The sequence below is a fragment of the Neofelis nebulosa genome, chromosome 13, assembly GCF_028018385.1.
Source record: "Neofelis nebulosa isolate mNeoNeb1 chromosome 13, mNeoNeb1.pri, whole genome shotgun sequence".
NCBI classification, from domain to species: domain Eukaryota; kingdom Metazoa; phylum Chordata; class Mammalia; order Carnivora; family Felidae; genus Neofelis; species Neofelis nebulosa.
This window is the reverse complement of record NC_080794.1, coordinates 8,501,052-8,528,449: the sequence shown is the minus strand read 5'-3', so window position 1 is coordinate 8,528,449 and position 27,398 is coordinate 8,501,052. Positions and strand designations below refer to the sequence as shown.

General features: G+C 38.3%; 1 protein-coding gene across 4 annotated transcripts in view; it reads right to left on the bottom strand.

Annotated features, from left to right (window-relative positions):
• The window catches only part of RYR2 (ryanodine receptor 2), a 768,107-nt gene that overhangs the window by 48,981 nt on the left and 691,728 nt on the right, over nucleotides 1–27,398 (bottom strand). For 3 of the 4 annotated variants that reach the window (XM_058696262.1, XM_058696264.1, XM_058696265.1), the window contains 5 exons: nucleotides 24,107–24,183; nucleotides 23,251–23,324; nucleotides 13,084–13,164; nucleotides 12,260–12,348; nucleotides 9,994–10,122 (listed from right to left, as the gene is read on the bottom strand). In XM_058696262.1, the coding sequence (XP_058552245.1) occupies nucleotides 9,994–10,122; nucleotides 12,260–12,348; nucleotides 13,084–13,164; nucleotides 23,251–23,324; nucleotides 24,107–24,183 (450 nt within the window). Of the gene's footprint in view, nucleotides 1–9,993; nucleotides 10,123–12,259; nucleotides 12,349–13,083; nucleotides 13,165–14,355; nucleotides 14,389–23,250; nucleotides 23,325–24,106; nucleotides 24,184–27,398 lie in introns of all 4 variants that reach the window. The other variant, XM_058696266.1, reaches the window with a different exon arrangement.

The following is a 27,398-nucleotide window of genomic DNA, read 5'->3' as shown; positions in this document are numbered from 1 at the left end:
GCAGCAGTATCTCCAGAAGGGAGCTTCTGCACACAACTGGTAGACTTGTGAGCCTGGGTCCCCTGAGACTGTAACAATCGGACAGGCGGTTCTTAGCAGACCACCCCCCCGTCACTCCTAGGGTACCGCACAGACAGCAGACAGAAATACACCCCTGGTCTTTCTTTTATTTTTTTTTTTTTCAATGTTTATTTATTTATTTTGAGAGAGTGTGTGAGCAGGGAATAGGCAGAGAGAGAGGGGGAGGGAGAGAGAATCCCAAGCCGGCTCCACACTCTCAGCGCAGAGCCTGACCCAGGGCTCCAATCCATGCAAGCGGAGATCATGGCCTGAGCTGCAAGCAACAGTCAGACGCACAACTGACTGAGCCAGCCAAGCACTCCATCCGTCTTTCTGAGAAAGAGGCTTGCGCGTTTGTGTAGGTGTTGGGGCCTGGGGGCAGGTTTCTGGTGTGGCGCACGGACAAGGGCCTATGGAGCTCCTCTCTGGGAAGGACGGCCAGTGAACACACACTTTGTGCTGTCCCTCTCCCTCGCTCCATCCAGCAAACTGGCATCTTACGTAAAGAAGCTTATGGTCTTCTCTGGTGCCCTGATTTTTGTGGCTGCTGGCCGGGAACAAGTCTACATTGCCTGGTTCTGGCGGCCAGTGAGGCTTAAGCTCGCAGTCCACGGGACTGTAACCAATGATGTAAGAGTTCTTAGAAGCCGCCACAGCAAGCTGGGACAGACCCAGGAGCTCAGTCCTTCTGTGAAAGAGGTCTATCAGCTTCTCAGCACAGCTGCAGCCTGAGGGGGCAGGCTTCCCATTAACAAACTAAAGACTGACGGTAAATCCCTCCAGAGACCTCGAAAAGCGGGCATTACCTTCGCATCCTCCTTCTGCCATATTCCAGGGCACCAGCGTCTCTCAGAGGGGAGATCTTATATATGCCTCACACCCTAATTTCTATGTGGGGTACCTGGTTTGTGTGACCTGCTTCCCACGGGACACCCCTGGATTACTAGGCTCTGGGGAGCAGGGTGGCTTATGTTCCTGGGTCCCCTGGGACTGTAGTAAGTGGAGAAACAGTTCTGGCCAGGCTATGACCCCCAACTACTGCAGAGAGCGGACAGAAACATACCTCCAGTCCTTCTGTGAAAAACACCTACTTGCTAGTCCTGGAGCTTTCACCTTAGGGGCATGCTTCAGGTTTCGCACGCATCTAGGGGCCATGAAGCTATTCTCAGGGAACACAGGCTGAGGGATGCCGTCATTGTGTCCCCCGCCCTCTGCCTCACTACAGCTCACTGGCATCTCCCAGAAAGGAACACGTACACTCATCTGGTACCCTGAGTTTTACAACTGCCTTGCTCCCAGATTGCCTTGCTCTGGGGCCAGCAGGATTTATGTTTATAATCCCATAGGGCTGTATATATTTGCATTTTTTTTTAAAGCTGCTGCCTGGGGGTCTAGCTTCCAATCAGCCTGACTCCAGGGGCTAAGATCTTCCCCTTTGGGACACTGACTGGTCTTGCACACCCTCAACTACTATAAGTTATTCAGACAGAATAGACTGCTTGGACAATTAAAATGGTTTGAGACACAACCAAGAGCTAGCGTAAGGTTGAACGATAAAGTTCATCTCCTAAGGGGGGGGCCATTCCTTCAAGACTAGGAGGGATGGCTGTTTCACCTGATGCACAGAAACCAACGCAATCAAGAAAAATGAAGAAACAGAGGAATATATTCCAAATGAAAGAACAAGCTAAAACCTCAGAAAAAAAAATATTAATGAAACAATATAGTGGTCAAAGGAACGGTCATAAAGATGCTCCCCAAAATCAAGGGGGAAAAATGGACAAACAGAGTGAGAAATTCAACAAAGAAAGAAAATGTAAGACAGTTCCAAACAGAAATCACAGAGCTGAAGAATACACTCACCCAGCTGAAAAATACACAAGAAGGGTTCAACAGCGGACCAGGTGGAGCAAACTCCAGAATAACAAAAATGAGAAAGAATGAAAAAGAGTGAAGAAAGCTTAAGGGACTTCTGGGACAATAGCAGGCCAAATATTATTTGCATCTCAGGGGTCCCAGAAGCAGAAGAGAAAGGGCAGAAAACTTATTTGAAGAAATAATTGCAGAAAACTTCCATAGCCTTGGGAAAGTAACCAAATAAGGGCCCAAAGAGACCTAGACACATTATAATTAAAATGTCAAAAGTTAAAGCCAAGGAGAGACTCTTAAAAGTAGCAACAGAATAACAACTTCTTACATAAAAGGAAACTCCCAAACTATCAGCAAATTTTTTCAGCAGAAACTTCACAGACCAGAAGGAATCTCAACCAAGAATACTCTATCTGGTCAAGCTGTCATCCAGAATTGAAGGAGAGATCAAGAGTTTTCCAAACAAGCAAAAGCTTAAGGAAATAATCAACACTAAACTAGCCTTCCAGTAAATGTTAAAGGGACTGCTTTGGGCTGAAAAGAAAGGGTGCTAATTAGCAATAAAAAAAAAATCATATACAAGTGTCAATCTCACTAGTAAAGGTAAATACATAGCAAACATCGTGGATTAATCACTTATAAAGCTAGTATAAAGTTTTAAAGACAAAAGTAGTAAAAATAACTGTAATGACAATAATCAGTTAAGGGATATACAAGATAAAAAGATGTAAATTGTGATGTCAAGAACTTAAAGCATGAGGGGTGGGGAGAATAAAAACGTAGAGCTCCATAATGTGTTGAAACTTAAGTTGTAATCAACTTAAAATAGACTATTATGGGGTGCCTGGGTGACTCAGTCGGTTAAGCATCTGACTGCAGCTCAGGTCATATCTTGTGGTTCATGAGTTCAAGCCCCGTGTTGGGCTCCACATTGACAGTGACTCCAACAGTGACACTGCTTGGGATTCTCTATCTCTCCCTGTCTCTCTGTCCCTCCCCCACTTTTGCATGTGCACACTCTCTCTCAAAATAAATAAATAAACTTAAAATAATAAACTGTTGGGCCACCTGAGTGGTTCAGTTAGTTAAGTATCCAACTTCGACTCTGGTCATGATCTCATGGTGTGTGGGTTTGAACCCTACATCGAACTCTGTGCTGATAGCTCAGAGCCTGGAACCTGCTTTGAATTCTGTGTCTCCCTCTCTCTCTCTCAAATATAAACACTAAAAAAAATTAAAAAAAAAATAATACACTGCTATAAATAGAAGTTGCTATATGTAAGCTTCATGGTAACCACCCAGCAAAACCTATAGTAAATATGTAAAAAAGATAATGAGGACGGAATCAAAGCATACCACTAAAGAAAGTCATGAAACAACAACAAACAAAGGAGGAAGAAAAGAAGAAGAAAAAACAAAAAAGCCAAGAAACAATGAATGAAATAGCAATCACTACATACCTATCAGCAATTACTTTAAATGTCAACGTACTAAATTATCTAAGCACATAATTGAATCAAAATATCTCATCAAAGCACATAAATTGATGAATGGATTAATAAACAAGACTCACTCATATACTGCCTACAAGAGACTTACTTCAGATATATAGACACAGATGGAAAATGACGGGATGGAAAAAGATATTTCTTGCAAATGGAAACCAAAAGAAAGCTTGGTATCTATATCTATATTAGAAAAACAAACTTTGAAACAAAGACTGTAAAGAGAAAAAGGTCATTATATAATGATAAAGGGGTCAATTCAACAAGGGGATATAATATTTGTAAATATTTATTCACCCAACATAGGAACATCTAAATAGATAGAGAAAATAATAACAGATTTAAGAAATAGACAGCAGTATAATAGTAAGGAACTTTAATATCACACTTATATCAATAGATTACCCATATATAAAATCCATAAGGAAACATCAGCTTGAAATAACACATTAAAACAGACCACTTTGACAAATATGTACAAAAAATTCTCTCTAAAAGCAACAGAATGTATATTTTTCTTACTTGTACATGGAATTCTCCAGGATAGATCATATATTTATTAGGTCACAAAACAAGTCTTAACAAATTTAAGAAAGACTGAATACTGAAATGTATCAAGCATATTTCCTGACCACAATGGTATGAAATGAGAAATCGATTATAAGAAGAGAACTGGAAAATTCATAAATAAGCAACAACATGCTTCTGGAAAATCAATGAGCCAATGAATAAATAAGAGATAAATTAAAAATATCTTTAGAAAATAGAAAATAGTAATATAGTAACAAAAATTACGGAGTACAGAAGAAAAGCAGTTCTTTTTTTAAAGTTTATTTATTTATTTTAAGAGAGATCTCAAGCAGGAGAACGGCTGAGAGAGAGGGAGAGAGAGAATCCCAAGAAGGCTCTGCACTGTCAGCACAGAACCTGACGTGGGTCTTGATCTCACAACCATGAGATCTGACCTGAGTCAAAACTGAGTAGGATGCTTAACTGACTAACCCACGCAGGCACCCCTAGAAAAAGTAGTTCTAAGGGGGAAATTTATCGTGATAGATGCCTACTTCAAGACAAGAAAAATCTCAAATAAACAACGAAACTTTACATCTCGTTGAACAAGAAATAGAACAACTGAAGCCCAAAGTTAGTAGAAGTAAATAACAAAGATCAGAGCAAAAAGAAATGAAATAGAGACTAAGAAGACAATAAAAATGATCAATGGAGACAAGAACTGGTTCTTTGAAAAGATATACAAAATGGCACACCTTTAGCTATACTTACTAAGAAGAAAAGAGAGAAGACTCACATAAAATCAGAAATGAAAGAGATGTTAGAACTGATACCCCAGAAATACAAAAGATGGTAAGCCTACTATGAACAATTATTCTCCAACAAACCAGACAACCTAGGAGAAATGGATAAAATGGCTGTAGAAGCAAACAATCTTGCAAGACTAAATCATGAAAAAATATAAAATATGAATAGACATATTAACAATAAGGAGATTGAATCAGTTATTTGAAAACTCCCTATAAATGAAAGTCCAGGACCAGATGGCTTCCTTGGTAATTCTACCAAGTATTCAAAGAAGAATTAACACTAATTTTTCTGAAACTCTTCCAAAAAAAATAGAAGAGGAAGGAATACTTCCAAAATCATTTTATGAAGCCAGAATTACCTTGATAACATAACCATACAGGGACACAGCAAGAAAAGACAATTACAGGCCAATATCCCCGATGAACATAGATGCAAAGGTCCTCAACAAATTTAAGCAATTTGAATTCAACAATACATTGAAAAGGTCATACACTGTGATGAAGAAGGATTTATTCTCAGGATGCAAGGGATGGTTGAACATCTGTAAATCATTCAATGTGATACGCCACATTAATAACATGAAGGATAAAAATCATATGATCATCTAAACAGATGCAGAAAGAGTATTTGATGGACTTCAACATCCACTTATGATAAAAGTTCTCAACAAAGTGGGTATAGAAGGAATGTACCTTAACATAATAAAGGTCAAAGATGACAAGGTCACAGCAAATATTTTTTTAATGATGAAAAACAGAAAGCTTTTCTTCTAAGATCAGAAATAAGTCAAGAATGCCCATTCTCACCACTTTTTAAAAATTTCTTGAGCTTATTTATTTATTTTGAGAGGCAGCATAAGGAAGGTAAGGACAGAGAAAGGATCCCAAGCAGGCTCTGCACTGTCAGCACTGAGCCTGATGTAGGGCTAGAACTCATGAACTGCAAGATCACGGCCTGAGCTGAAATCAAGAGTTGGATGCTTAACCAACCGGCCACCCAGGTGCCTCCACTCTCACCATCTTTATTCAATGTAGTATTGGAAGCCTCAGACAAAGCAATTATGCAAGAGAAATAAAAGACATCCAAATTAAAAAGAAAGAAGTAAAACTATTACTATTTGCATGGGGACAGGATACTGGATATAGAAAATCCTAAATAGTCCACCAAAATATGGTTAGAACTAATAAATCAATTCAGGAAAGTTGCAGGATACAAAATCAGTATACAGAAATTTTGTATTCGTATCAACTAATAATAAACTACCAGAAAGAGAAATGAGAGAAACAATCCCATTTACAATTGCATCAAAAGAATAAAATACCTTGGAATAAATTTAACCAAGCAGGTAAAAGACTTGTACAGTGATAACTAGAATACGTTGATGAAAGAAACTGAATAGGACACAAATAGATGCAAAGATATTCCATGCTCATGGATTGAAAGAATTAATATTGTTAAAATGTCCATACTACCCAAAGCAATCTATTGGTTCAATGCAATGCCTATCAAAATTCCAGTAGCATTTTTCATGAAAGAGAGTAATCCTAAAATTTGCACGGAACCATAAAAGATCCTGACTAGCCAAAGCCATCTGGTGAAATCAGGGGGCATCACGCTCCCTGTTTCAAACTATACTACAAGCTATAGTAATAGAACCAGGATTGTACTGGCATAAAAACAGACCTATAGATCAAGAGAACAGAAGAGAGCCCAGAAATAAACCCACACGTATGTGGTCAATTAATTTATGATAAAAAAGCCAAAATATACAATGGGAAAGGACAACCTCTTCCATACATTGTGTTGCGAAAACAACATATGCCACCTATAGAAGAATGAAATTGGACTACCTTCATACACCATATACAAGACTTAAGTCAAAATGCATTAAAGACTTGAATGAAAGACCTGGAAATCATAAAACTCTTTAAAGAAAAAATAGTGGCAATAATTTCTCTGGATTTGACACAAAATATAAAGGCCATGAAAGCAAAAAGAAATAAATGGGACTACATCAAACTAAACGGCTTCACCACAGCAAGGGAATTATCAACAAAATGAAAAGGCAAGGACATAATGAATGGGAGAAAATATATGTAAATCAGGGGTTAATGACCAAGATATATAAAAACTCATACAGCAGTAAAAAATAATCTGATTAAAACGTGAGCAGATTTAAAAATGTTTTTAAAAACATTTTTTTAAAAAAAGACACACAGATGGCCAGCAGGTACATTAAAAGATGCTCAACATCATTAATCATTACGGAAATGTAAATAGAAACCACAATGCAATACCACCTCACACCTTTTAGGACGGCTATTATAAAAAATATAAGAAATAACAAGCATCGGGAAGGGTGTCGAGAAAAGAGACTCCTTGTATATTGTTAGTGGGATTGGTGCAGTCACTACAGAAAACACTACGGACCTTCCTCAAAAAATTAAAACCGAATTACCAGATAATCCAGTAATTCCATTTCTGGGTATTTGCCCGAAGAAAATGAAAGCACTAACTCCAAAACATACATGCCACCCTATGTCCACTGCAGCATTGCTTACAACAGCCAAGATATGGAAACAACCGAAGTGTCTACTGATGGATGAATGGAGGCAGAAAATGTGATATGAGATACACACACATACACAGACACACATAATGGAATATTATTCAGCCATTAAAAAAAAGAAACTTGCCATTTGCAACACGGATGGACCTTGAGGGCATTGCGCTGAGTGAAGTCAGTCAGACCGAGAACGGCAATTCACGTATGATCTCATTTATATGTAGAATGTAAAAATAAACAAAAGAATATGATCATAAACACACAGAACAGACTGCTAGTTGGCAGAGGTGGTGGGGGGGGAGACATGAAATGGGTACAGGGAGCCAAAACAAAACAGCCAAAACTGAAACAGATTTATTCAGTTATAAAATAAATAAATCTAGGGACTGGAATGTCCAACACGGCGACAATAGTTAACAATGCTGTATTACATATCCAAAAGTTGCTATGAGAGTAAATCTTAAATTTTCTCCTCATAAGGAAAGAAACTCTATGACTATGCATGGTGCCAGATGTTAACCGGACTTACTGCAGTGATCATTTTGCAATACATACAGATAGCAAATTATTATGTTGTATGCCTGAAACCAACTTAATGTTTTGTCAAGTCCAGCTCAATTAAAAAAATAGTTTTGCACATACTGAGAGGTTAATGGATTCTTCTTGTTTTATATAAAGTCAGGAATCTCACCTATATTAGAAACCAGGAAACGCTCACTCTCTACCTAAAAGGCATTTAAGTTCCATATGTTACTTAGAAACCATTTATTAGCTTCCTAAAAAGCCCCTTGGCTTGCTCATGTTATCAGATAACTATTATATTTTAATCAAGAGAACTGACACGGAATGCTGTATTGATACTTTTCTAGGCGTGGATGAGAATAATGAGAATATGAAGGCAATAGAGGAAGCCAGGGAAGACAAGGGAATGCGAATGTGAGGGGCTGAAACAGATTTAAAATTTTGCTTTTAGGGGTGCCTGGATGGCTCAGTCGGTTGTGTCCGACAGTAGCTCGGTTGGCTTCACTTGGCCCCCCGTGTTCTTGTACTCAGTCATTCTATAAACACCAGTAGCTATGCGAGGCTCTGGGGTACCGTCTGTCATTTTTACTTAACTTCTTTCTGCCGCAAGATTATGTTTAGTCTAATGACACAAACTAAGTTTATTCCTCCTGATTTATCCTTGGCACATGGTACTTCAAACAGACTGACTGGTTCAGAGTCAAACTGGCCATGGAGACAGAACACTGAAAGGAAAGATGACTGACTGGTCCCCTAGATAATAATAGTTTCCCCTGGTTGAAAAAAACAAAGTTTTATAAAATCTTTTAAAAATCTGCAGGTCAAGACTAGAAATTTAGCCTAAGAAGAACATAAAATGAATAGATGTTTAAAAAAAAAAAAGGTATTTAAAAAACATTTTTTTAACATTTATTTATTTTTGAGAAACAGAGTGAGACAAAGTGGGGGAGGGGCAGAGAGAGAAGGAGACACAGAATCTGAAGGAGGTTCCAGGCTCCGAGCTGCCAGCACAGAGCCCGACGCGAGGCTTGAACCCACAAAACTGTGAGATCATGACCTGAGCCAAAGTCAGATGCTCAACCAACTGAGCCACCCAGGTGCCCCCCAAAAAGGTATTTGCTTCATGGTTATTGGAATTCTACCTGTAACATACATTATTATATGAGTTTATATGTATGTGTGTGTATGTGCCTTCACACACACATATATATGTACTAAAATGAAGTTGTTGGCTTTTTTGAATGGTTTCTTTTTTAATTTTTTTTCTTTTTTCTTTTTTTCTAAATTCAAGTTAGTTAACATACAGTATGTTAAGAGTAGAACCCAGCGATTCATCTCTTACATAGGACACCCAGCGCTCATCCCGAAAAGTGCCCCCCTTAATGTCTGTCACCCATTTAACCCTTTCCCCCACATACTGTCCCCTTCCAGCAACCCTCAGTTTGTTCTCTGTATTTAAGAGTCTTTTATCGTTTGTCTCCCTCTCTGTTTTTATCTTATTTTTCCTTCCCTTCCCCTATGTTTACCTGTTGTTTTTCTCAAATTCCACATGAGTGAAATCATATGATACTTACCTTTCTCTGACTTATTTCACTTAGCATGATACCCTCTAGTTCCATCCATATTGTTGCAAATGGTGACATTTCATTCTTTTTCATTACCGAGTAGTATATCTGATATATACCACATCTTCTTTATCCATTTGTGTGATGATGGACATTTGGACTCCTTCCATAATGAAGTCTTAAACACATTCTCTTTTATATAAGGTTTCTATGAAACTCCTTCCTCATTTTTGTTGGAATACAATAAAGAGTAGTTTATTGCTCTGTCCTTTCTGCCTCCCTTCTTTAATATTTGAGTGCTTAAGATATACCAGGCCCTAGAGATACCATAGAGTCCCCATCCTGGTTCACCTCTGAAAGGAGTTAATAATAACTCAATCTGCCGAATGGTAAGGCAAGTTAATGCCATATAAATTCACACCTCAACCTGATATTTAATTGTCATTGGTTAAGAATCTATGTGAAAGGTCAGTAGCAAATGTGAATGATGGCAGGAAAATTGGCATATTGCATTTCTCCATAGAATTTAATGGTAACAAGTTGACTCTTTTTTTTCTTGAAACAGCAGAAATATTTAAATGTTTACCTGAATATACTCTGTGAGTGTGTTAAAGACTTGTTTTGCTACTTGAATTGCTTTGGAGAAATTCCGTTGTCCTTGTTCATCAATAACATCTTTCCCAGAGTAATACCAATAGAAATCACTAATGGATTCCTGCAAAAGAGGGATGATAGGATTAAGACACATTCTAAAGCTACCACTGACCTGCCTGGCTTTGAAATCTAGAATAGGAAATCATTGTAAATAACAAGATTTGGAAGCAAACAAAAACATCTGTGAAGTAAATACTATTCTCAATGATTTTCCTAAACAGAAAGTGTGGCAATGTCTTCCTGAGACAGAGATAACAACTAGAGATAAAAAGCAGAAAACTTAGCTTGAAATAATGACTCTCTGTCTTTGATGACTTTGAATTTCACAGACATAAGGAGTCATAAGATTAATGCGTATTTATCTACTGAGCAAAGCTAAATTAATTTTATGTAATTTTATGTAAGTACAAACATTAGACAAGTCCTGGATGTTTTTGGGGTTACAGACGTCTGACCTCCTTTTTTTTTCCAAGAAAGTTCACTAACATTTCCTCATGAGAACTCCAAAATGTTCCTCGCTCTTATAAATGCCCCTCAAGAAACTGGTTGGACTACTTATAAACACAGACACAACAGATATAAATAAACATCTAAACAAGATCAATCTTCTTTTTTTAAAAATTTTTTTTTAATGTTTATTTTTGAGAGAGAGACAGAGAGACAGAAAGGCAGAGCACGAGCAGGTGAAGGACAGAGAAAGAGATGGAGACACAGAATCCAAAGCAGGCTGCAGGCTCTGAACTGTCAGCCCAGAACCTGATACGGGGCTTGAACTCTTGAACCATAGGATCATGACCTGAGCTGAAGTCAGATGCTTAACCAACTGAACCGCCTAGGCGCCCTTAAACAAGATCAATCTTTCTGAACGGGATGTTTTCAATAATAACTTACATTTGGAAGGAATTTTAGTTGGCTAAAGGAATAATGAAACTTATCTTTTTTTTAGTTTATTTATTTTATTCTGAGAACCAGTACGGATGGGAGGAGCAGAGAGAGTGGCGGACAGAGGATCCGAAGCAGGCTCTGCGCTGACAGCATAAAGCCTGATGTGGGGCTCAAACTCACAACCATGAGATCATGACCTGAGCCAAAGTCAGACGCTTAACCAACTGAGCCACCAAGAGCCCCAGGAATAACACAATTTAGTCTAGCATGTAAATTGCATCTGGATTTCAAGACAGGATTTTAAAAATCACAAATATGTTTTCAGCAATATTTCTTGTATTTGCTTCAAAAACGGAAGCTCTCAGTTAAAAAAAAAAAGGGTTGTGTTTTTACATACTCAAAAGATTAAGGGAGAAACTGTAAGTTTGAACATGTAGGCTTTATTTTTATTTTTTTAATTTTTTTTTTAACGTTTATTTATTTTTGAGACAGAGAGAGACACAGCATGAATGGGGGAGGGGCAGAGAGAGAGGGAAACACAGAATTGGAAGCAGGCTCCAGGCTCTGAGCCATCAGCCCAGAGCCCGACGCGGGGCTCGAACCCGCGGACCACGAGATCATGACCTGAGCCGAAGTCGGACGCTTAACAGACTGAGCCACCCAGGCGCCCCTGAACATGTAGGTTTTAAAGTACTCTATCTGGTTACTCTTATAAATAAGATGAGGGAAATAAAAATTGTACAGAGCTCTCATTACCTAGGTAGGCCTACACCTTCAGATTCAGTTTCACCAATGTGTGAAAGATGACTACAATATCACAGAGATTTTTACCTGATGGAGTGTTAAGCTGGATTTTAAAATTAATTCAAGTATTGGGACAGCTAAAAAGAACCACCTGTCAAATTTAAGTACATTGTGGGTACTTTGAAAGCCTTTCTTTCGCATTCCTAAAAATATTTCAAATATTCTTCCTAATTTCTCTACCAACTTTAGAAGAAGGAGCAGAGTATGTAAGTACTTTCCAAAACGACATGAATTTAAAGTGTCATCAAGCTAAAAAACATAAGGGGGGAAAAATTCCCACTTACAGAAAGAAAATCATGAGCAAAATGGGAGTCAGGATCGGAGGCAAAGACAACAGAGGCAGGTCCCCCCTAAAACTTGGTGAAAGATTGTGATCAAAGACAAAAGATCTCAAAAAATTCTGTTTGGTCAACAATCACGACGCATTAAAACACGTCGGTTTCATAACTCCACCACATCACATCCACTCACCAACCCCCTTCACTCGTTACTAAGAGAAGCCGACATACCTGGACTCTGAGTAGGTAGTCTACGGTAGAGATGATGATGTTGACAGTTGTGTTATTGCCAGTCTGAGTTCTCAGATAATTTTGAAAATCTATGGAAGATCAAAAGAAGTTACTAAAGCTGAGTCAAAAGTTTTGAATGAGTTATCCGAGTAACTCCAAAAGCAACTGAGGCCTCCGGCAAAATTACTGTGGCTAAGAGTAGTGCTTCAAGGGAGCACCCCCAAAACATCTCGGTGCTTCAGAGAGTATCAATTTCCAATTTCTGTCTAAGTGGTTGCTGACGTCTGTTTCCTGATTGCTAGCTCTACAGCCCTGGGCATCCCCGGAAGGAGTTTTGCCGTTTAGGAAAGAGTAATTGAACTATGCATTCAGTAATCATTTGTTCCTGAGTGCTGGGGAAACAAAGATAAAATTAAGATACAGTTCCTACCTTCACAGACGCACAAGTCTGGGAGAGAGCTTGTTATATAAACAACAAAGGGAACTATGTTATGCTAAGTGATACTATGAAGTTGATTCCCCAGTTAAAGAGAAGGGGTAGGAAGGAATAAACCCATACAGCTCTCTGTAGACCTCGTATCTTTTTTCACCTGATTTAACAGAAAAACAAGTGTTAGGAATTAAGTGGTGCGGCCAGCAAAGGACTTTGAGAGTAGGGATGCAATGCATAAAATGTCACAGTGTATACTGAGCATACGGAGGAATACTCTAGAATGTTTGTGGACTCAGGGACAAGGCGTAATTGGAACGAGCGGGCCCCTGTCACTACTGGCTTCAAACTGCTTCCTCCTTGGTACCGTCATAGAGTCTGGGGTCTCACGAACCTGAGTTGTGTCCCTCACAAAGCAGCTGGAGGAAACGGAAGAGGTCACACGTGAACTCGTCATCTTGGAGAACCTTTTCTCCTGCAGAAAATCCAGAGATCAGACATGATCAACTATCCTCGCGGGTCCCGCCCTCTCTTTCCCCACCTCCAGAAAACTTGCATGTTGATCTAGCATCGTTCTGAACCAAAAACAGTCACAAATCATAGCCACTCGTCTATCTGAAGCTTGTACGATCATGCGCTTGGCAGATAGATGCACTTTTTCTTTGTCAGAAAAGAACACTTGAATCTTAAAACTCATATTTCTCTCTGTTAAAAGTAGCAGCATGGGTTTGGCAACATTTTAGAAACAACCTGAAGGTTTAAACTTCCTTTTTTTGGTTTTTGTTTTTTTGTTTGTTTGTTTTTTTGTAAGGTGTGTATACGAATGATGTCCACATCTCTTACAAATGCCAAGGTGAAATCTACTTTGCTCCCAGAGAACCACCAATTATTTCAATGCAAAGGCATTCATTGCATACATAAAACAGGACCGAGAGCTTCTTCTATTTAATGAATAGTTAAAGGATCTTGTGAAAATTGTAAATGACTAGAAAATGTCTGATTCATTTCAATTAACTATCTCGTTAGCTTGCCTAAGGGATTTAAAAAAGTAAAGACTTCAGAAATCTGATATAGACATGCCATGGTTGGAACTTGACTTTCAGAGGAGACAGAACTAGTGAACAGACCTAATTCTACATATCAAACCAAATGAAAGACTTTGGTGGCTCATGCTGTATGAGTCACTCCAACCAAAAGGTGAAAAGAAGGTTATCTCATAGCCATAGAAGTTACTCAGAATCATTAAAAACTAATATATTTGTGGGCTAAACACCTCAGAAAAGGGTTCAGATATTTTACCTACATTTTAATCAAAATGTATCTTGGTCACAAGTTACTCGGAAAGCAAAAACACAAAGAAAGAAACAAACGAAAAAAAACAGCACCACACAAATGAAAGTGGATTTTGAAAGCATAGAGTGTCAGTGGAAAAACTGTCAACGTTATGAGTGTATGTTCTGGAATCTAAATTTGTTGCTTAGAAATCAAAATGACACAAAAATGTCGTTTGGCAAGTGAATGAATGTACTTATGTATTTAAAAAATATGATAATAACTTTTCAGACTGGAAATACTTTGGGCCGAGAAAGAAAACTATGCAATGACCATGTGCTTACTTTAACTAAAATTATGAATGATTATAATGACAGAGAGCTGATGGACTTACCAGTCTGCAGTCTGTGACTTTCAAAGTGAGAGGCTTCATATAATGGGAGGGTTAGGAAGCAAAACCATTTTGAAAACTAATATAAACATTTAAAAAAGTACATAAAATCACCGTACTGGTTTCCCTGTAAGATATGATATTTGGTGACCAAACTAAAATCACCATGCATATAGATCAGTTGTGTGGCAAATTCAAGTTTAAGTGCACATTGCTTTGACTCTCAGTACATGGCTGATAAGCCCATTCCTCAGTGTCTCCGTTCATGACGGGATAGGAAAGAAAGGGAGAAGAGTCTAGGCTAATAAACTAAACTCTTCACTTATGATACTTAGTATCTTTCCATGAACTGTTTGAATCAGACGAGTCTTTAAAATGATATTTAAAACATAATATTATGAGTTACACAGTCTTCCTGATTCTTTCCTTGCGAGCCCATCTAAAATGCTTTTCTCTAGAAAACTGAATCAATAAACCATGTACTTTCAATGTTCACATACTCCATGTGGAATAAGTAACCCTTGATAGAAAGTATTCAGAAAAGTTAAAAAGGAAATAAATATCATACAGTCTACCTGTGTTCCTGAAAATGCCTTGCGCAATGCACACTGATTTATAACGTAAGGATTTACTGTCGGCATGCACGGTATTTTCTTGACTGTATACCAAAACACATACAAGTAACTTTACTTACAAAAGGACACGCTGCACACAGCAGAACAATAGGGGAGGAGCGAGGGAGGGGGCGGGTCAAGCCTTCCTTTACCATCAGGTGACAACGAGGTATAAACGGGGGTGCTATTGCTTAACGAACACGTTACTATCTGATTAAAATGCTGCCATTCCCCATGCTGCATGTAAGTGGTACAGTAACAGAGATGGGTGGTGGCTTTATGTCTGCAGAAGGCACAGGATCCACGGTCTATTTTGTGATGTATGCAAAAGAAATTCCATTGCAAGATGGAAACTAGATTAATAACAACGAAATGGAGTAAAATGTAGTTGAAAGTGCTCTGATGTTCTTAAAATTACTATTTGTAATAGCTGCATGATGGTCAAATGGGAATACTGTAAAGGACATTCCTTGGGTTTCATTTTTAATTATAAGGGGCTAATGATTTTTAATACTGTAATATAGGGAGAGTTGTTTCAATATTGCTGCTGCTGATGAGACAGTTCTTCGTGCCTTAGTTTTCTCATCTATAAAACGAGGGGAACATGGGCACTGTCTACCTCACTAGCTCTTCATAATTGATGTGACCATTTTTAGATATTGTGGAGAGGTCAACATTATCAGTAGCAGTGGCAACACCACTAAATAAACATGGGAACAACATGCCTACGTGATGAATACAGTCATTTGAACATATTTACTAAAAGTGTTTCTATTTCCAAAAAGCCATCTTAATTTTAATGGACCAAAAGAATCTCAAAAACCTCCATTTCACTTGGATATAAATTAGACCTTATGTGTGCAAGGTACCAGTAAAATCAATTCCTATTTTAAAAATCTAATCAAGTTAAGACACTTTTAAAGGCCACTGTTCTACTCACAATTGGCATTAAAAAGTATATAATGTTTGCTTAAGTGTTTGTTTTTATTGACTACCTAAAACACCCATGGTCTTAGCTTGACATTTATAACCTTATCTTGAGACAAAGCTTGGTTTAATTGTTATTACTTGCTAAAAATTATCAATAATTGTTGATAAAACGAAGGCAATAAGTGAAATGCCGAGTAGATATATAGAAACAATTGATTTAGGACACACAGATCAGAAGACTAAGATCCTCTTTGTTGTAATGTCTTTTCACGGCAATATCTCCAGTAATGGAAAGCTAAAAGGATGAGTGGCATGAAATGTTAACACTGGTTTCATCAAAGAACTCCCTACAAAAGCTTGTTATATGGAACTCAAGAATGTTTTCCCCCTGCCCCTGCCATGGAAGAAATAGTTCTGCTCAGTGATCTTTAGAGGACTCAAACACCTATTTTGTATAATGGCAAAACTGAAAGATTAAGGCTAAAAATATTTTTAAATAGTGAAAAGTCAGGTATTTGGTTCCATGTGGGTAATTTTAATGTCACTGCTTAAATGGTTTAAGTGGCCACTTAAATTATACTACTATTCAACCAACAACGGATACAATTTTTAAAATGGATTCACAATTAACATTTAGTTAGTGACTACAGTGTGCTAGGCATTGTGCTAGATATATTTTCTTATCATTTCATTTTAGGTTTATAATAATCCTATGAATCAGGTGACATGAATCCCATTTTGTGGGATACAACTGAGAAATTAAGTAGCTTGACTGAGGTCCTATAGCAATTTACTAGTAAAGGATTTGAGTCCAATAAACTTCGATGAACATTCATTAAGTGTCTCCTACATGGAAGGCACCTTGTGAGAACCTGGGCGTATAATTATGACTAATGGACACAAGCCCTAACTCAAAGAAGTTCATAGTCTAATGGAAAAGATAGGCAATAAAAAGGTCATTTCAACACCAAATGGTCTTTCTGGATCACAAAATTCACATCAGTAACTGATCAGATCTTTGGCTAACAACCTCCGACTACATGTACTATATGTTAGTTAAACTGTGAACTCCTACTTGTTTTTTTTATCAATTTTAGAACCCAAAGAAAACCATTTCCTAGATGTGTGGCTTTGGGAAAGTCAATTCACCTTTCTGAGCCTTTGTTGCATCACTTTGATATGGGAATTAACGATCTCCTCACCCCCTTACTTTCAAAGGGTTGTTCGGAGAATAAAATTGGCTCCGACAAGTACATTTGCTTTGAAACATGCAAAGCACAATAGGAATAAAAGTGAATTTTCAATGATAGGAAGGCACAGGTTCAAAAGACCTAGGTTTCTAAAATAAAGACTTTCAATGGGCTGTGGGGTGTGATAAATAATCTACATATTCCATGTACTCAATGTGACATGACTGCATAAAATGCATTCCTATTTCAGATCCCAAGACAATAAAAATGACCACTGTGTGAAATAAATTAGGTATGTCCCATGGATAACAGAATTAAAGCACATGTTAGTTATGGAGGGAAACATACCTTTGCTTTCAAATGTGATCCTCAGATTATTTCTCTTATAACGTCTTAATGCCTTTGAGCTCCCATTACTCTAACTGAAATCCTTACTGTTCTTTATCCATTCCATTAACCAACATCCTAACTGATCTCCCTCCCTTCAGGCTGCAATGCCCATCTTAAACACTGTTGCCTACAACGACAGTTGCAGGCAATCCAATCATAAAACACTCCCAACAAAAAGATGGACTCCTTTAACAGCAGTTGAGAAAAATCTACTCTCAAAATCCCCTCAATCTATCATCAGATATAACCACAGAGCTCCCCAACTTCCATGAAGGAAATCATGCTGCTAATGTTAGAGGACTCAGTGTTTAGTTAGCATACTAGCATTACTGAGAAATGAGAAATCTGTTCGCTTTAATGTTACTGGCTTGAACAATGTACGTTAGGACTTAATGCCAGGTACACCATCACACGACACACAACACTACTGAAGTGTTACTTACGTAGTGGCTCTTCATGGCCTCAGAAAGAAAGTATGAATTCTTTGGCATGGCACAAAAGGCCTTTCACAGCCTCCCACCAACTATCTTTCCAGCCTCTAGTCTGTTCATGTCTCTTCAACCACACTAGGTCAGTAATGTTCTTCGTCATGCTTTGTACCTTAAGCTTTGCATATGCGGTTCCCTTTCATTGGAATATCCAACGCCTTTCTCATCTACCAGGTAAACGCCTACTTCAGGCCATATGTTACTTCTGTTGTGAAACTTAACCCATCAGCCTGGCAGACAAGTACTTCAACTCAGTTCACTCATAACACATAGCTCATGGGTCCTGAAGTTATTTGTTTACAAGTCTATCTACATAACACTGAGTCCGTAAAGAACGCCAATGCCTAGGACAAGGTCTAGCACATAATAGCCACTCAAATTTCAATTAGTGCTTCAATGTTTAAAAACTGTACAAGGATGTTAGGAGAATTTATTTAGTGCCATGAACTAGTATCACATGCTTTCCTCAAAAAGAAGGTTGATCCAGAGGAATGGCAGAGCAGTGTAGTCAGAACTGAGAGCTAAGCTGAACTACACCTGAGTCAGACTTTGCAAATCTGGGGTGGGAGATAGACAGTAAACAATTAAGCACTAAAATACTAACAAAAAATTAGGATAGCCAATGCTTAGAGATTGTGTAAATTATCATTTTGACTAATTAACAATTAATTCTTTGGCTGCATTTTCATACAAATTTGATGAGGTCAGTATAAATATCCCGAGTAAGAACCTCGATTCAGCGCATTACCAACTGCAGATGGAAATTTAGAAAGGTGAAATGTTAGTTGTTTTATATAAAATGTTCAAAAAAATCAAAAAAAAATTCTGAGGACTGTATCAGCTTCAAAATTTCATCTTGTTGATGAAGTCCAGGGCTGCTACAAAATGATCAAAAAATAAAATGAAGTATCTTCTACAACACTCCAAGAAGTGGGAAAGAAGAAAAATTGCACTTTCAAGCTCATAATGACTTAGTAATGAGGTTAACTGGTTCTGAGATTAAAAAAAAAAAAAAAAATCCAAGGATGGAATGAAATTTTAAATATTCATAAGGTTTTTGGTTTTGAACTTCATTACACGTTAAAAGAAAACATGTGATTAAAAAATGCAGAGAAGACAACACTGAACACATCACAAGTCTAACAACACACTTGCCAAAGAAAACTGCGTGTTTTTTTTTAACAAATGAGAAGTCCAGGCTTTTGCAGGAAAGGGGGAAATTTACTAAGAAGGGACAGAAATACTGGCAAACTTTCATGGCAGTAACAATGGTAGGAACAGGAATAAATATTAAATCGTATGAAATCCTTATATACAAACCTCAAAAAGGCACATATTTCCTAATGGTATCTCAATACCGGTTTAGGAATATCATATAAAACCATAAAAGTTCCAAAGTGATTTTAAAACTTCAACAGTAAATGTAAAGACTGGCAAGAGATTTGTGTCTTTAAAGAGAGTAAAAAAGCAATAAGAAGCAAAAAATACCACCTAAGCTGATATGGTGAATATAAAATAAGCCCCCGGAAGGTATTAAAAGATGGGGCTAAGGGATTGGCTCATGAAATTGGTAACAGTGGGAGGCAGAGAGCCTGCATTTCAGTCTTGACCCTGTCACTTCACTGTGTGATCCTGGACAAACCATGTAGCCTTTCCACCCCTCAGTCTCCATACCTATAAACTGGGGACAATACCTTACTGGTGGTTGTAGGTTTCAAAAAGTTGCATTTAAGTTAGACATTTTCCATGGCTATATAATTTACAGCCATTTTATCATCATCAGGAAGAGCTTTAGCCTATTAGAGACAGGTGGTTGGGATGCAGAAAATTTAACTCATCAGATTGTCTTCCCAGTGTTGAGTTTATTATACTGCATGGGTCTCAGGCTTTAAAGCTACAACATCACTAACAGATGGGGAGTTTTCAGCTTTCTCTATGAATTCTGAGAGGGATGATTGATTTTCCCTCTCCTTATGAGGGTACAAACTCTTCTTGACTTCTGTAGACCCGTAAAAAAATGGGCATGTCACAGAAGTTGTTTAAATATGCCAGAAGATAGAGTTGCTGTAGGTATTCTTAATCTGGGAGGTAGTATGATTATTCACAGAGTGAATGAATTGCCGTCACGTGTTCTAATAGGCATCCTGCTTAAGGCAAGAGTGTGTACTGAGAGAGCACAATTTAATCTCTAAAGCCGTGCTGACGTTCTAGGTACTCCTCAAAAATCTCATCCCTCTTTTATTACCACTGCCTATAATGACTTTTAGAAACTACTTTGAAATACCAATGCCAACTTTGTTATTAGTTTGCTGCTGCTTCTTCAAATTGGGTCTCAAGAATGAAAACACAGTTTTTACGTTAGGAAGGTTTTTAACGTGTGATGTTTTCAAAGGAATAGAAAAAAACTCTGTAGATCTCTCAATAATTGGAAGGGAACTGGCAGAACCCGCTGGCCAAGAGGAGACTCAGCAGGACACAGTGCCCCTGGATCACCACTGATTTCCCATGCACCCATTGGTGCAGCCATAAAGCCACAGAACGTCCGAGACAGAAACGCCACAGAGAGACTACTGCACACATCTATGGTTCATTCGTTTACACGACAGTTGCAAACACTGGGTCCGTCAGAATTTTTTTTTAAACGAACAAAACAGAACGAAACAAATCTGAAAACGTAACTTAAATTCTTGACCCTTTTTGTCTAATATGTTCATAACTGAACATCCTCATGGAGAGAAAAAGGAAAGCTTGGTATATAAGTTCTATAAATAAAAGGATGCATAATGATGGAAATTAAATCATCTATTCGTTCAACAGTCTACCAAAGGGAAAAAAAATGCACAAAAAAACTTTCACTGTCAAGACTGTACACAAAGCTAATAACAAATGAAGGAGCAAATAAATAAAAGGCAGATCATTTGTAATAATTACCACGCTCATGTGTGATGGCTGAGGAAAGGAGGACAGTACATTTACAGGTGAAAGAAAAGGAAACGGGGAAAAAATAAGTTGAGATGTTGGTTTTGTCTTGCTGTTTGTAAGGAAATACAATAGAAAACGTGTTAATCAGTTTGGGCAATTATTTGTGTGTGTTGAAAAAGAATAAACAAATCAAATCAACCTCCTACTGACAGATGTGACTAATTCTCGCGTCAGAATGGTCATTCTCACCCAGCTATTTCTGATTCGGGACTCACGAATGTCATTCCAATCCATAGCTGGTTGACGAAGGGTAGGAGACCCTGTAAAGCTAACCTTGCACAGCCACTATTCCTGCGCGGATATGAACAATGGCAAAGAATGATGAATGCAATTGTGTTCAGAGCCTCTGGAACATCAGGTAATAATTGCAGGGAAAAATGAAACAGATTTCTAACTCCGAGACAGGAAGTCCCGCTTTGGACAGAGAATTCATCCCTTTTAGGCACTTTACAGCTAATGGGAGATGCCCAGGCTTCCTGGAGACTCTAGAGGCAGGCAGGTAACGGGCTCTGAGATTTGTAGGGGCTCTGAGCTCTCTGGATGGGGCCCTCGGGCCAGTGTTTTCACTGTTGACATAAACCTAAGTCATCAAGACATTTGGCTGGATATTCATTTCAGAAAATTTAAATAAGTTTACAGTGCTGCTGGCAATTTTTTCTTAAAAGTAGCTTACACAGGTAACTGTAGGACTAATTCTGGATGGTGGAATCTATACATTCAAATGTCAACAAGAAAATAAAAGCACACAGAAGCTGTAGTGTAGCAGCAGCATTAGAATATGTATAACTGATAATTTTTTTTTCATTTTTTTCAGGGTTTCTTTACTTTTGAGAGAGAGAGAGAGAGAGTGCAAGCGGGGGGAGGGACAGACATAGGAAGACAGGAATCCGAAGCAGGCTCCAGGCTCTGAGTTTTCAGCACAGAGCCCGACATGGGGCTCGAACTCACGAACCGTGAGATCATGACGTGAGCTGAAGTCGGACGCTTAACCAACTGAGCCACCCAGGCGCCCCTATCTTTGATAATTCTTAAAAAACAGAGATAATTCTTAAAAAACATAAGAAATATGCAGCTAATCCTTTTACCTAATGTGAACACAAAAATATGCAGAAATAAGAGAGATTAGTTAATTCTAAAATATTTCAGAAAGGTAAGCAGACTGCAAATGGCAGATAGGATAAAATTTAGTTTTTGCAAAAAGAAAAATTTAGTTTTTGCAACAAGATTAGTTTTATCAAAGATCCGATGTGCCAAAACTAATGCATTGATAATATGACCACTGCAAACTAGACCAAACAAACAAAAACAGATCAACACACAGGGCCTCATTGAAACTAAATTAATTGAAAAAATGTCAAACACAAAAGAACAAAAACAAATCGAGACAAAAAATATTGAAGATTTTTTTCCTAATACTAAAAACGAATGTGCAGCAATAGTTATTTCTGCTTTCACTGTAGCATATACTAATTTTTCTAGTTTATACACACATTTACAGAGAAAAAAGTCTAAGATTATGTGAGTTATTATATTTGTGTGCATGTGAATTAAGTGATCAGAATTATTTTAACATTAAGAATTACTCCTTAATTTCTTTCATCAAATTTGGACTTGTGAAGACATAGGGATGTATGAGATACAAAGATATCTGTGCTATAAGGGAGGAGACTGTCAGAATAGTGGTCCATCGGAGGATCTCAAAGTGTCACTTTCCTAAGGAGACCAAGGAATCTGAAGATTTGGCAGTTTGCCAAAGTGGCCAAAAAAAGTCCAATATCCTCTAATTTGGTTCATCCATACGCTTTATAATTTCACAGATGATTCTCTTGTAAGGGATCTTGATCTACTAACCAACTAGGGGAAAGGCCAATTACAATAGGTCTGGAACAACAAAGGAGTTAACAGTCAACTGGGAAAGTTGGGTTTTGGGTATGATTTGAGTGAGTGCCCGATTGTGAACTTTTAAATGAGTCACATAAGCATTTTGGCCATGTAAAAATAAGACATCCACCATTAGACTTGGCCTCCAGAGGAGAGTCCCTGCTAAGCTCACTCATTGTCCCAGTGCCCCTCTCATGGCTATGTTCTTACCACTTCATTGTCCTCTGGGCCCTAACAAAATTGGTGCCATCTCTTGAGAGGACCCAGCAATCCCATTCCTCTTTATAACTCCTGGAGCTTTGGTTTAAAATTGTAGGATGACATCTACATCTCTCTGTTTTGCAAAGATAATTGGTAACTGACTCATCTCGGGAAAGGTGGGGAGAGGGAACAGGTGACCCTTTTAGTTTAAGTGACTGATACCTGATCCTTCTTCCGTGACCATTCCAAGTCCTTCAGCTTTGTTCTGCCGCTCAAATGCATTTAGGTCGAGGACGCTACAATAGCAGGGAGGAAAACGCTTAGAGGACAAGAAAATTTTCTTTCTTCAGGAGAGCAAATGTGTACAAGTTCTATATCATGAAATGTGAACCAAATATTAACATACACTGAAGACATACCCCAATTCAATGTCTACCAACCATATTTTCCCAGGAGCAGCCCAGTCCCTCCCCAGGGCCTGCAATGAAATGATCCGTGGGCGAGGCAAACAGAAGGCATTAATGGGTTTCGACTTTGGGAGTACATTGTAATGTTAGCAGACACACTGAAATGTAATTATAATAATCATGTTTTCCCAGAAGGAATAGCTTATTACACTATCTGTCAGATTCCTTTGTCAGGTGCTGTCTGAGTGATTTTAAATACTGCAAAAAATAGAAAATGATGACCATAAATGAGGTTAGGGATCATTTGTTTAGGGAAAATGAGAAGTGGTCCACAAGCTCCCAAAGAAAACTAATTAGAATTTCCCTTTTTCTCTTTTAAAATGCACACACTGCTCATTTTCAAGTGTGCAGCATATACGTTAATTCTCCAAGGTCCCTATTTAAGAATAGGGAAGACTATTAAAAGACATTACTAACGCTAAGTTAGCAATTACGACATTACTAACACCTAACAACAAGGCAGGAAAGAAGGCACCATCAATTGTCCTACTTTGACGTGTACTGAATCACTAAAAAATATTCTGTGTAGAATTACTGTCAGTAATGTTAAACAAACACCTTGAAAGACACAACCACTTAGTAGAGCCGGAACAAGGAAGGAGCAGGCTTACCTGCACGACTGCATCAGGCCGGCAAGGCTCTGAAAGAAACCCACGTCCTTTTTCTCCTTGAGATAGTCAAGCATTTTCTAGGGGTAAATATACAAACCACACGGCCACTGAACACAAGGCTTATTTTTTGTTAAGCAAGAAACATCAAAAACATGCTTTTTGTTCTGGAATAAAGACTTTAAAAAATTAGTGCATACGAAAACGACTGTCATCTTTACCACAACATGGTGACCAGAATGTCAAAACGAGATAGCTGCACGTTTCAATGTCGGCAGTATATACAGGTGGCTTGGAACAAGACAGCTGCTTTACATAAACATCATAAGCACCATAAATATCCATGGAAATAATACTCTCAACTCTTCTAGTCAATCTTTAAGGATGTGAAGATGTAGACACTTAGTTCAAGTTTACTGGGAAGAAGGCCCACCTGGATGCTAGTCAGAGATTCCCATACAAAAGCTGAGTTCCTTATATTTTTTTTTAATGTTTATTTATTTTTGAGAGAGAGGGAGACAGAGCATGAACGGGGGAGGGTCAGAGAGAGAGGGAGACACAGAATCTGAAACAGGCTCCAGGCTCTGAGCTGTCGGCACAGAGCCCTACGCGGGGCTCAAACTCACAGACCGCGAGATCATGACCCAAACGGAAGTCGACCGCTTAACTGACTGAGCCACCCAGGCGCCCCAAAAGCTGAGTTTCTTAAAAGGCATTATAATCCATGTGGTGTGACTACCATATGCTACTGTCTATAAGACATTATTTGTCTATTATAGACCTATGTGTATAAGACAGAAATTTAGTTTCCATTTTCATGGTCTCTAAACCCAAGCAATGGTAGCAATCATCTGACCGCTAAATGTTTCTTCTCTTGTCAGAATGATGTCCAGTCTCTGTGCCCAAAATTGTGATGAAACACAAACGTAAAAAATGCTAAAGCAGTACATGGCTCCACCCCCCTAACTCTTGTTGTTGTTGGTTTGTTTTTTGTTTTAACATTTATTTCCTTTTGACAGACAGAGACAGAGACAGAGCACGAGTAGAGGAGGGGCAGAGGGAGGGAGACAGAGAGTCGGAAGCAGGCTCCAGTCTCTGAGCTGTGAGCACAGAGCCCTACCTGGGGCTCGAACCCATGAACCCTGAGATCATGACCTGGGCCAAAGTCAGACGCTTAAGCAACTGAGCCACCCAGGTGCCCCTTAACTTATTATTATATACTAAAATGAAACAGCTATTTTCAATGTGGATGAAGTAAGTGTTGGAAATTTCAAACAAGAAGTACATACAAGATGATAAAATGATAGAAGGCACACCAAAGGTTTCAAGAAAACAAAGATACTGCTCTTCTCTGAATCTTGAATAGATGTGAATAATTGCTATCACCAGTGTTGTCTGAACGGGACTTAGCCAAACAGTAAGTTTTGGTAGTCATTTTTCCCCCCAAGATTTGACTAACAGCTACCAAATATGTCAAGGCTGTGCACACGCACACACACACACACATACACACAGTATATGCATATGTATGTATGTATGTATGTACACATACATAAAAATAGGAACACGAAACACCTAGCCATTTTCTGGGGAGTGTGATAACTTACTGGTCTAATAAAACGTGTAGCACTTATTAATTCCTAGATCTTTTAAACACAAGCAATGTAGCTCAGAGAATTAAAGCAGGGCGGTAGAATATGTACCTGAAGGTTTACAGAAAAAAAGAAAAGGCCTGTATAGACAGGAAGTGCATATATTATATGATTTCTCACAGCTACTTCTGACTCCAAGGATTTCTGAATCTAAATGCTACATCATTAAGAACTTTTAAAGTAAAACATAAATCAAGGGGAATTTGTTAACTATTATGGGGAGATTAAATAGATTAAATAGATTTTCTTTAGATTTTCTTTTTTTTTCACATCATGTAGTCATTTACTATAGAAATGAAAACAGGACATCTGTAAATTGGATGGGGGAAAAAAAGACATCATTATTTTCACAAAGTTGTGATGGAAACTTAGCGTTCCATTCAACTATTAATGTAAGCAACAAACACGGGTCAGATTAGCAGTAACTCTGACGGTGTCACCAATAGAAATTCCAGAGATTTTCATCTCACATCACCTGGACAAACCATTTCTTCTCAATAATTAGACCAAGTACTACATCTTTCATTTAAGGAGTTCATAAAGAAGCACAAATGAATTTACTAAAAAATGTGTTTATAATGCTCTGAAAACCACATTTCAGTATTTTTGGTTTCTCTTAGAAACGGTGTCGTTTTACTTTGTGATTTAAAAAAGTCAAACCAAGAGGAGTCCAGACGCCTCACTAAGCTGTCAGAGGCATTAAAAAGAAAAAGTTAAGCACCCCAGATGACATTATGTACTCCTCCAGTCCAAAATTATGATTATATTTGCAGGAGGAAAAAAAATAGAGTACACAATTTGAGAAAAGTGTACAAACGAATTTTTCAGCTATTCTGTGTTGCTAACTTAACCTAGTCCCAAACTTCACCAACCCAAAAGGCAACCTTCATATTTTCTCTGCTTTCCTTAGACTCAAAGATCTTCTGGGAACATATACAGGGCTTTGTCCCACTGTCATGATCCTGGGGCTCCCAGAAACCTGAAGTCAAAGATTCCAAGGTTTTCACTAGCCTTCCCTTCCTTTCCTTCCAACAGGGTAGCGCTCTCCCTGCCTTGCCAAAACTTACCCAAGAAAGAATAATTATTAGTTCCATGTTCATAAACTGTTTTTTCTCATACAGAAGCCAGTATAGAAAAATATGAGATCAATGTTAGTTTTAGAATAATACGGTCTTGGGGCGCCTGGGTGGCGCAGTCGGTTAAGCGTCCGACTTCAGCCAGGTCACGATCTTGCGGTCTGTGAGTTCGAGCCCCGCGTCGGGCTCTGGGCTGATGGCTCGGAGCCTGGAGCCTGTTTCTGATTCTGTGTCTCCCTCTTTCTCTGCCCCTCCCCCGTTCATGCTCTGTCTCTCTCTGTCCCAAAAATAAATAAAAAACGTTGAAAAAAAAAAAAAAAAAAAAAGAATAATACGGTCTGCTTAACTCATGTTTTGTTTTGCTGTTTTTCAATTAGTGTAAGAATTCTTTCTGAGCTCACGGCCACAACTGCAGGCCATGTGAGTAGTGTCCCCAGGGGTGTGCAGTACAGAGCCTGTGACAGCCTGTTTCTGAGAGTTTTTTAAATCACTCAAACATTCTGATTCTAACAAACTCACAGACCTTGGCCTTCAGTGGGATATAGAGATTATACCCTTTGTCGTAAC